Genomic DNA, 11650 nt, shown 5'->3' with positions numbered 1-11650 from the left:
CAATGTCCTTTGGAATTGATTGTGTTAATGGGAAAAGTCCCACCTTCTTTTGTGTAGGTTGTTACTTTAATCTAAACCTTGGTTATTTGAACCAAGTCCAAACGTGAACACGAACGTTTATTTATCTCACTTAGTCCGAAGTATATGAATATGATTACCGATTTAACAAGCCACAACATCGAAATAAAAAGTTACATCAAGCTGTGTAGTGTGAACAAGCTAATTTTGTGGTAAGTACTATGTAATAATAACTTTATTTTAACGAGGGTTACGAGGATTACTGGTCACCCAGTAGTTTTCATAATGGCCCTCCTACAATTAAAGTACCAAGATGTATCGATTTGAATAATTGACTACCTATATAATCTACAAACTAAAATTACATTAAAAACTACTATTAATACAATATTGATTGATTTACTACTAATGAAACTAAAAAGTTTTACGAATCTTAAAATGATCAAGAAAAGAAGTCATACTATGGTAAAATTTAACAAAGTAATTTTTAAAATTAGTATGAGAGAGTGTCTTTGGTTCGGGATCAAGAGCGTTCCACAAACGGCAAGCGCTTGAGTGAAACGTTCTAAGGCCAGAGTTCCTTTTACAAGCTGGTGTTGTAATATTGTTATTAGAAGTGGATCTCATGTTATAATTATGGGTGTTACTTATATGTTCGAATAAGTAAAGATTTGGTAAAGCATTTGACAATAAAAATCTGCGATAAAATATTATAAAGCATAACACGACGTTTCGACGTTTCCAGAATGTCATTATCAAGTAAACTAAAATAATAAAATCGAGTATATATATAATGAAGCGGTGAATAAATTACAAAGCGTTAAAAATTAAACAAAGAGTTTGGCCCTAATGGAATCGCTCTGGGTGTTTAATTTGGGCTTTATTGTTCTTATGTACAACATTTCATAAACAAGACAATCCCATTTCGTGCCACATTTTTTAAGCATTCTAAACTGGCTCTCATTGAGTAAGTCAATGTTCCCATGGGCATCTCTCAGGTGGCGACCAATGGCAGAGTATCGATGATCAGCAATGCGTTGAAACAAATGGCGCGTCGTATATCCGACGTAATTTGAATCACACAAATCACATTTAAAACAGTAAACAACGTTATGCTGATTTACGATGCGTGGCTTGATTTCTTTAAGCTTTAGGTCCTGCTCAAGTTTCTTACTGGTGTAGACTGGTTGTACATCAATGCCAATTTTTGAACTGAGATCGTGCATTTGTCTTTTGGCAATGTTCACTGAGACTTGATCTTTGAAAGGAATACTGACTCTTAAAGTTTCATCAGATTTTGTCTTAGTATCTGGTGTAGAGGAATAATCACATTTGTCGATAATACAGTTCACCAAAGAACTAGGGTAACCAAGGCGATGAAGAGATATTCTTAATATGTTCATCAACATCAAACTTCTTTGAGATAAGACGACCGATCTTATCACAGTGGGTACGCATCAAGTCTTTGTACAAAGCATTATGTGAAGCTGATAGAACGTGCGTGGCGGCCACGTAGCGTAACGTTGAGCACTCCTCCCTCAAAGCTTCGTGTTACTGGTGCACAAGTCCCTTTAAATGAAGCAAATGGGACTGCTTGGAGCGTAGTTCTTCGACCAAGACCTCTCGCTGGTAGTTGTTGGCGGACTTTCTCCAATTTCGAGCTTTTCTTCGTTCGACTTGAGCAAAAGTAGGCACAACATCGAAGTTAATACATAATCGTAGGAATTCTATAGAACCTTCACATTTAACTAAGCGTTTAGTACACTTTTCACTCACGCTTCACAAGTCTACACAAAGACCATAAATGGTGGTTAATTTCATTTTAATACACATCTTAATGCTCAGTTTTACAATCGCACGTTTCTTAAATCATTTTAAGCAAAATATCTTTCACACATTCGTAGACGACCGGATTCTGCCATAATAAAGGTTTTAAAAACATTCGAACTTAGATGATTTAGCGCGTTGTTTTTCTAGCCATCGAGGATAGAATGGAAGGAATAATACAAGGAACAAAGACTTTTAATAATTCCGATTTAAAGCTTCAACATCTGACTCGTAGGCGAACTGACATATAAGACGTAGGCGAATCGACTCTATTCGTAGGCGAACAGACCGTGGGCGAAACGACCCGTAGGCGAAACGACCCGTAGGCGAAACAACTGGATACCGATGCTGGAGATGTTGAAGTGGCTGTTGATGTTGGTGGCAAAGTGATTGTGGATCGTGAAGATGTTGAAGTGGCTGTATATGTCGATGGTAAATTGACTGTGGATGATAAAGATTATCTCATTGTCCGCCAGGTCAATCACAGTGAAGTATGGGACAGACAGCAGACTCTTACACACGTTTATTGGACTAAATCATGTAATCAGGGTAGCCTACTTGTGGTAAAAACTAAAGGGGATTACACGATCTGTCTAAGCTAAGGAAACTAGCTAAACTATAAATCTGACGACAGAAAACACAAATAACGATCGTGACTTACGTCTGATCTTGGCTCCGGGGATGAGAAAACTTCAAGTTGCCAAAAAAATCCAAAAGACTCCTATAAAAATCCTCTTTGGTACAGGGACAACTCCTTAAAAACTAAAATGTTCGCATGAAAAAAGGCCTAATATACTTCTATGACGTAAAGGAAACTAAACTGTAATAACTGTTTGTGTGGTTAGCCAAAAAAGGATATTTTATAATCACGCAATCAAAACGAAACAAGGCTACATTTTAAGAAAACAAAAGGTCCTATAATGTTCTAAAGCGTTCCTTGTACAGCAATGTGACAAAGATGTTGGTGGTAAAATAACTGATGACGATGTTGAAGTGGCTGTAGGTGTTGCTGGTACAGGTGCTATGGATGATAAAGATGTTGAAGTAGTTCTAGATGTGGATGGTAAAGATGTTGAAGTAGCTGTGGATGTTGGTGGTAAATAGATCCTTCCACAGTTTATAGCGGCCATATTGTTTGGGGGTCAAACAAAACCTCGTTGCTGGGCAACGAGCAATAGATTCTTTTGTAATTATTAGACGTGCTTCGGTACCTTCGCTCAATATCTTAACTTTATTGAAGGAAAATTGCTTATTTTCGTCTCCAAATCTAGCGGGAACAAAGATAAGGTGTTACTGAAAGTAAGTGCCGAATTTCTTGGCGAAATACCGTTTTATCTCTGCGTTTTATGGGCCGATTGATATGTTGTTCGAAGTTGACTTCGCGGCCGCTATGATGCGAAAATCGCATTTTAAAAAGCACCTCTTTCAGTTAAGAAATTAGAATATATTTTTTAGCCATCGATATTGTGTAGCTTTAAATTTTAGGCTTTACGGTGGTAGCATTACAACGTACTTAAAATTTTGGTTTTGGTTTTTGTACTTTAGGTGTTTTCAAGCTCAATAGTTGTTTTTATTTCGAACCATGGCTACTCGTGTTTCAAAAGAGCCCTCTAGTGTAAATCCAGAAGATCTTTACGAAAATTTCCTCCAGAAAAGCTTGGGTGAACTAAAAGATTACCTAAGTTTAAGGGGGTTAAGTGTAACTGGTAAAAAAAGAGAGCTTGTCGCCAGAGCCTTTTCTGCTTGTGAATGTAATGTTCGGGTTGTGGTATCCGATGAGTTGAGGTTGAGACTCACAGTTGAGTACCAACAACGAATTAAGAGTCTTCCCAGAGACCCCAGGCATATTGCAGAAGATGAATGGAGAAACGATATGACAACATGGCCAGCTTTAGACCTTGGGAACAACAGAGGGACCTAAGCATACCAACATGCAGATTTTTGAGGCTGGCTTATTTGTAAAAAGGGATCTCCCTTACATTGGGGCAAGTCCTGATGCTATTGGCACCTGTGATTGCTGTGGAATATTTGTTGTTGAATGCAAATGTCCATACAACATTAAAGGTGAAAGGGTTCTTGATGCCTGGAATCAAACTGAGTTTTTACAGATGGATAGTGGTAAAGTATGTCTGAACAAAGGACATAAGTACTACACCCAATTACAAGGGGAAATTGTCCTATCAAATTGCTTTAAGGGGTATTTTGTTGTGTGGACACAAGTAGGTGACCCTTTAGTGGAAGAAGTTCAGCAAGATGAGGTTTTTTATCAAACAGTTGAGCAGAATTTAGTTTTCTTTTACAAAGGCTATGTTGTTAAGGTTTTGCTGGGCTTGGTAGGTATCTTTTACTGTCCAAAATGTGAATGCCTGTGCTTGGAACCTGATGAAATTGAGAAGGATGGTGAAAATAGTGTATGCTGTGATCAGTGTGTACTGTGGTATCACTGGGAATGTGAAGACCTCACTATTAATCCAGAAGAACTTCACTGGCTATTCTCCTCTTGCAGACAGCTTTAATTAATTGAATAAATCAATCAGTGTCATTTAATATGTAAGACAGATATCAGTACTATAGCTCTAGTCCTTTTTGTTGAATTTTTTTATATTATAAAGGTATCTAAAAGTTATGGTGGATATTTCTTAGCGACTGAACAGCTCTGCTTACTTTACATGCAGTGAATGAGCATAACAGTTTTCAACTTTACATATCACTGCAAGACTGTCTAGGAAGAATACAGGCACTAGTATTTTTGGTTCTCTTGAAAATATTTATTACTCACATAGGGGAGGAAGAAGATTGCATAGGCTACAACATGTAATGAGGATGTCGTCACACAAAGGAAGGCAGCTCATTGGCATTATATGACTTAAAATCTTAAAGTGTTTGACCCTACCTACTGCCTGCTCTACATAAATGCGCACATTTGCCAACCTTGATGTTTCTAACACATCTTGTGATGGCATTTGGAAGTTGCCCACAGTACTTGGGGGAATGGCCAAGGTAGCCTGATACATGGCGAAGTCATCACGAATCTTAAAGCCTGTCTGCCATAACTTGGTCAAATGGCTCAAGGTGGTTCATGAACCTACTGTCCATGACAATAAATTTGTCTGATGCTCTACCCCCATAGCAATCAGACACAAAAGAAATTAATCTATTTGGAGTTATTCCAATCAAAAACTTAAAAGTGCAATGGTGTTTATAGTCTGACCAACAAATAGCCTGTAGCTCTAAGCTTGATGGTGTTTCGATGAATACTTCTGAACAGTCAATAATGCACCGAACTTTAGAGTTGTATTTTTCAAAGCACTTTGGTAGCACTTTCTTTGTCTGCTCCTTAGAGGGCCACTTGATAAGCCATGAGAGCTCACATTTCATTAGCTTTACCCAGGAGATAAGAATTGAACTGACAAAAGTGTCTGATATTGCAAAGCGGAATGCCAGATCCCCAACAGACAAAGCTAAGTGAAGCCTCATCATTATCAGTAAAAGTTCCTGCTCAAGTTTTAGTTTCCTTTGGGGGCCAGGTTTCCTGACATTTAGGGACTCATCCATGGTCATATCAGAGTACCTTTTGGGCTTCTCTGCCTCAGTTTGCTTATCCTCTTTCCAGTAATTCATATTCTTAGCTTTAGGGAGTAAATATTCAAATAAGGTTCTGAAAGCATCTGTATTTTGCATGCCAGTATAGAGTCGAACATCAGCATCTCTGGTTATTTGTGCACAGGCTGTACACAGTGTTAACCCCGAGGAATCGTCTCCACTTTTCATCAATTCATCACTTGCAGGTATACCACTATTATCAACCGGTGTCACCTCTGAAGGGCCAGCATGTACAACTGACTTAGTTACTGCTGGCGTTGCAGTCTCCTTTTGATACTCTAATTGACGCCGCCTTTTGGGTGACTTACTATTTGAATGCTCAAAAGGAGTCAAAAAAAGAGTAGGTATAGGGTTGCTTACAGAAGGCTTCCCGTCTCGAAAATGATTAGAGCAGATGACAACATGATATCTTCTGTCGTTGTTACAGCCGCCGATACAGCACTTATCTCCAAAACCCATTTAGCCAAGGGTTTCTCTTTGCCGAGTTAATTGTTTTTCAATAGTATGTTAGCCTGTCTGGACGAAAAAGTTTTAAGGGCACATAAACATATTTATTTCAATTTTTCCTCTGCCCAATTAAGTTGCAAAAAGTCTTTCGAAAAAGCAGTACTGTGACCTTCTGGCATTATGTCAGCCGCGAGGTCACATTCTAAGAAAACGATCCCAGTATTCCCATAAAACGCAGAGAATAAAAGGTTTTTTGCCTAGAGAAAAAAAAGTCACTCACCTTTGTCAATGTCTTATCTTTTTTAGTGATGGATATTGATTCTTGTTCCCGAACAAAGCGAAAATTTAACGCGGGTAGCGATGTGTGTCTTATTATCATAGGAGATTCTGGGACTCGTTGCCTAGCAAAGAGGTTTTGTTTGACCCCCAACCAATATGGCCGCTAAAACCGTGGAAGGATCTATTGACTGTGGACAATAAAGATATTAAAGTGGCTGTTGATGTAAGTGGTGAAATGACTGTGGATGCAGATGTTGAAGCGGCTGTAAATGTTGGTGGTACAGGGAGTGCAGATGATGAAGGTGCTGAAGAGGCTCCAGATGTTGGTGGTAAACTGACTGTGAACAATCAAGATGTTGAAGTGGATGTAGATGATGAAATGGAAGATGACAAAGCTGTGGTGAAAGAACAGTTTATGCATGTACATGTGGTGATCAAATGTCGTTATAAATTTGATACATTAGACTGGAAATAGCCTATAGAAGATTCTCGTAAGAAAAAAATTGACGTTCATGCGAACAGAAAACTACAAGAATTAAATCCTATACAATTCCACACCTTTATTGTAAACTTTGCATTAAACTGATGGAACATTAGGAAAATGTATACCGTATCTAAAAGACTGTAACTAATTCCACACAACAATGCAAATGACTGGATGAAGACGGCAAAAAGACGGATATTTGCGCTGTTAACCACTTGTCATTTATGTCCAATGCTTATCCTCTCTACTGGCGACAACTTCTCAATGTTGCACAACATGTAAAGGAAGATTTTAGTAACCTTAGTTTTCTTTCATCCATGTTTACATCCAATCTCACCCCTTTTCGGCATTTCACTGCTTTTATCACGGTAGTTTTCACTCTTTTCTCTGGAACCATTTTTCTAGCCTATGATACAGATTATGTAGGCAGCAGTACTTAACTGCTAAGGTCTTTTCCTGTAAGGGGAGGAAATGCTCTCACCAGTAAGTCTTTGGCATCACCGGCATCCTTCTATCTTAACTGCGTGTAGAGAACTTTTCCAGTTAAGTAATGTTCCAGATAAGAGCCAAGAGAGGTATTACATGCAGCAAAAAAAGCGGAAGATCTCAATGAAAAAGTGCTAAAAGTGTTTTCCATTAAAAAATACTTTAAATTTCATGTCGGTTTGTCCTGTGCTTATCGCATCGACTTCTGTTTTAGTGCATAAACGATTTCCATTTTTTGAGTTATCGTTTGCCACCTCGTTACCTTTCCTAATTAATAAATGGAAAATTACTAGTCTTCTTTTAAAAGATAATATGTCAAGACAAACTTGACAATCATAATGTTTTCTGGATCCATGTGATCCCGTTCACAGAGCGGGGTATTTGCTGCTACTTCCCCCTCCCTTATCTCCTTCGCCAGGAAAGGGAAAACCTTCTCCTCGCAGGAATCAGGTATCAGTACTATTCAGTAGACATAGAGCGTAAAGTCATTAATGATCTGTGGTGAATTACGATAAAGTTGATTTCTTTTTAACAGTTTTTAGGTTGGGAGACATGGTTTTAGATTTCCCTACCGATATATGGAAAAAATTACGATATTGATAGTCGTCATAAAATACGTCAGCGATATGGAAGTACTCTGGCTTATCAGCAACGATCATTTATCCTCTGTACTGCGTTCCAGAGTCAAGAGTGAGAGTCTATCCTTAATAGTAAAAATGAGTCCCTAACCTCGTTCCCACTACCACTGCCATCACTATAAGTAAAAGTCTTTATTAAGCACTCTAAACAACAAACGTGTTTAGTTACAATGATATGAAATCAGCAAGTATAAAACTAATAAACTAACTAAATTACTAACTGAATAACTAATAACTAATAAGAGAACAAACATCTATTAATAAAGGTCCTTTTGAAACGTTCAGTTCTGACAAGCGGGAGAATATAATTATGGCGCCTCTTACGTAGCGTATCCATTGTTCGCTCTGGTGGCAAAAGGTCATCTAAAGCTGTTGGAAAATCGCTGTCGGTGATCTTGGCCCACAACTTCTTATCTTTTAGAATAATAATGTTTTCAATCGAAAAAAGCTCTTTACAGTAGCCAAGCTTAAAAGCTCTCTTGAACAGCCTGTCTATGCGACTCAGATACTTATGATAATACGCGCAGCCCCATACTTCTACAGCATATGTAAATATAGGTAGAATAAGACTGATAAAGAGAAGATGAAGATGATCCAGCGGCAGTCCATAGAATTTACAAACACGTAAGATGTACAGACGACTACTGGCTTTCGATATAATATTATCAAAATGTAAATCCCAGTTACACGGATCAGATTGAAAAGTTACACCCAACAACTTCAGACATGGTTTACGCTCTATAGAAACCAGAGGAGCAAGTAAGGCCTTAGTGGATTTGCCTCTAAGAAGCATCTCCCACGTTTTCTTGAAGTTTAGTTGCATACGATTAGCAGATGTCCATGCGATGATCGATCGGACCTCCTCAGCTGCTAAATTGCCGTTATTAGCCAGCGATTTTACTGGAATACTTAATGTTAAATCATCAGCATATTTCACAAGTAAATTCTGATTTGGTAGAATGGCCTTAATATCATTGACCATAATAGAAAATAGTATAGGGCCTAAAACTGTCCCCTGCGGGACACCTCTATTGATATTTACATAGTCCGTGACAATGGCATCAACAACAACTCTTTGTTTCCTGTTCTGTAAAAAACTAATAATCCAATTGGTCACGTATGGATTTATATCAAGTGTTTTCAACTTAGAGCAGAGGATATCATGAGGGACCGAATCAAAAGCTTTGCTGAAATCAAAAGAGAAGATTCTAACACAATCAAAACCCGACTCAAGCCATTTCAGCCAAGCATATCGACACTTAATTAAGGCCATTGTCGTATTGTGGCCTTTGCGGTATGCAAACTGGTCGAAGCTAATGAAGTTCTTCATATATTGAGATAATTCTTGTCTGTATACAAGACGTTCAAAAACCCTCATTATTACATTAGTCAGCGAAATAGGCCGCAACTGTGTGCAATTTTTAAAGTTGGGCTCTTTAGGCAAGGGAGTTATGTCGGCCAATTTCCAAAGATCAGGCACAATGTGATTTTCCAAAGAACAGTTGAAAATATGGGTAACAACAGGAGCGAGGTCGTACGCAAACTCTTTCCAAAACCAGTACGGGATTCCATCTGGACCAGAGGCAGTTCTTTTTAATTTCAGTAGACTCCTGGTAACACTGGAGACCGTTAAAACAGGCATCTCGCTTGATTCCGGGATAGTGACAGTGTCAATGGGTTTATAAAGGGGATCAGTGTTAATGGAACAGAAAAAATTATTGATCTCGCTCGGGGAGATAATTGAGCTTACTTGCGAGTTGGTAGACTTCCTTCCTGTCAGGGAATTGACTGTTGACCACCAAGATTTGGATCCTGCACTATGTTTCTCAAAATTCCCTTTAACTGCTCGAACTTGATTATCTCTGATCAACTTGTTGATTTTCTCTTGAAGAGTTTGGATCTCAATCGAAACAGAATTTCCTGACATGTTACTTCGCCGAATCAATTTTCGCCGTTGGTCCAGTAGATGTTTGATTAGAGGAGAAAAGAACAGGGGGTCCCTATTAGACACACGTACTGATATACCCGGAAAACACTCATCAAACATGGACTTAATCTTGGTACAAAAAAGATTAAGTTTTCCATTCACATCTCCGCATTGATAAACATTGTCCCAGTTATGAAACTTCAACAGTTTATCCATATCCAGTTTATGATGATCACGAACATCTCTGAACATCACAGTTTTCCTTTCAGCCTTAAGTGGGATTCTTGGATATACCAGGACCACAGAGTGGTCAGATCCTTGAGTGACCGATACTTTCCTCCAAAAATGTGGGACGTTAGTAATCAAAACATCCAAAATTTTGTTCTTTCTTGTCGGTGTATTTACCATCTGGAATAAATTTAGTTGTGTAAGAAAATCATTGTAATCTAGCTGATTGAGGTCACCACAAATTATAAGGTTGCTGTTAGGATTACCAGTCAATAAATGATCACAACTATTTGTTAGATGTTCCAATAAATCATCAGGACAATATGGCGGATCTGGAGGATGATAAACAGCAGCCACATAAAAGCTTGAGTTGGGAGTTGTAATTTTAGCCCACAAACATTCAAAGGCATTATAAAAAACGCTGTCTAATCGTTCCAACAACCAATCGCTCCTACAGACCATAGCAACACCACCGCCTGACCGGTCAGTTCTATCCTTTCGCAAAATTGAGTAATCCTTCGGACAAACGAGATGAGATGGAAAATTTGGTTTAAGCCATGTCTCTGAGATGATGCAAATATCGCAGTTGTTTGAGTGCAATTCCATATGCAAAGCAGAAGCAGCATCAACTTTCACAAGTGATCTTGCATTAATGACCATACATTTGGGGATTATTCGGGGTAAAGAAGAAGAGTGAGTAGAAATGAAATGCAAATTTGTATCCTTGGGTCGAAGTCGTGCGCGTTTGGTCGTTGATAAAAAACAGTGGTCAGTGACACGAACTGGAATCTTGTGATGTTGTTGACGAGATCCAAATCTAGAATTAACACCAGCTCTACGACCTCTAGCTCTATAAATTCCCAATGACTTTAAGCGATGAGTAAGATAATAATCCAGTTTAACCTTAGGACAACAGGAGCGAAGTTGAAATAAATTACGTCGACTGAAAGAAAATCTAGGTCTTGAAGTTTGCAGTGAAGCAGTCGGCATGTAGTTAAAATTTTCCGGACCCGGGTTAATTTCAACATCCACTGCGATGGATAGGTCCTTGATGAAACCTCTTTCGGACAGAGCAGCAACCGTCGAACCATGCTTTGACCATTTGGTGATCGGTAACTTAGTTGAGCGTCTTGCAACAGCAAGGTCTTGACCGCAGCGAGAAGCAGAAAATAGCTTTCGACTGACGCTAAAAGGGCCTTTAAAGGTAGATGGAGGCGAACAGATTGAATTGTGCTTGTCGAGATACTGAATGAACAAGGTAACAAAGCACAAAAGCTTAAAAAACAACAACGACGACAGTAAGCGGCAGCCATCTTGGCGCACATACATATGTATGGACACCAGCTCCAAGGAGAGTCCCGCAAATTGTAGATGTGCCCTCCACCTGTTCCCATTTGGGCACCTGTACTCAGTGCTGAATAGATGTGGCGCCTTGACTTTACTCCATTTCTCTCCCCTCCAGTGGAAGGAGAACACCACTCTTCCTTCCAAAATCCATCTTGGTTTGGTTCTCTGAAATGAAACCGAATGTTCAGTTCATGTTCATATGATATCTTTTCTGATTATTTATATAATTCAAGCATCTCACCTGGAAATGCATCAGGTCCCCCAGACGCTGGATTTCTCCTTCCTGCAGAACACTGTGGGTGGTGGCTCTATTTGTCGAGTGCTGTGGCACTTTCTTCTGCTTTGTGATGGCAATGCAACCAGTCA

At 38.9% G+C, this 11650-nt stretch overlaps 2 protein-coding genes across 2 annotated transcripts; both read right to left on the bottom strand.

Moving 5' to 3' along the window:
- Positions 1-671: 671 nt before the first annotated feature.
- LOC149048345 (uncharacterized) lies at positions 672-1421 on the bottom strand. Its single transcript, XM_089199452.1, has one exon. The coding sequence runs from the start codon at positions 1419-1421 to the stop codon at positions 846-848; it is 576 nt and encodes a 191-aa protein (XP_089055578.1). The 3' UTR covers positions 672-845.
- A 3457-nt stretch (positions 1422-4878) lies between these two features.
- LOC113675745 (uncharacterized) lies at positions 4879-5907 on the bottom strand. Its single transcript, XM_027192347.2, has one exon. The coding sequence runs from the start codon at positions 5905-5907 to the stop codon at positions 4879-4881; it is 1029 nt and encodes a 342-aa protein (XP_027048148.2).
- Between the last annotated feature and the right edge of the window lie 5743 nt (positions 5908-11650).

Source organism: Pocillopora damicornis, chromosome 3 (assembly GCF_964200805.1).
Source record: "Pocillopora damicornis chromosome 3, jaPocDami1.2, whole genome shotgun sequence".
NCBI classification, from domain to species: Eukaryota; Metazoa; Cnidaria; class Anthozoa; order Scleractinia; family Pocilloporidae; genus Pocillopora; species Pocillopora damicornis.
This window is presented reverse-complemented; position numbering and strand designations above follow the sequence as displayed.

What these genes read in the sequence shown, in the direction of transcription:
- LOC149048345 (XM_089199452.1), bottom strand. Translation starts at nt 1,421, where the DNA reads ATGAACATATTAAGAATATCTCTTCATCGCCTTGGTTACCCTAGTTCT.
- LOC113675745 (XM_027192347.2), bottom strand. Translation starts at nt 5,907, where the DNA reads ATGGGTTTTGGAGATAAGTGCTGTATCGGCGGCTGTAACAACGACAGA.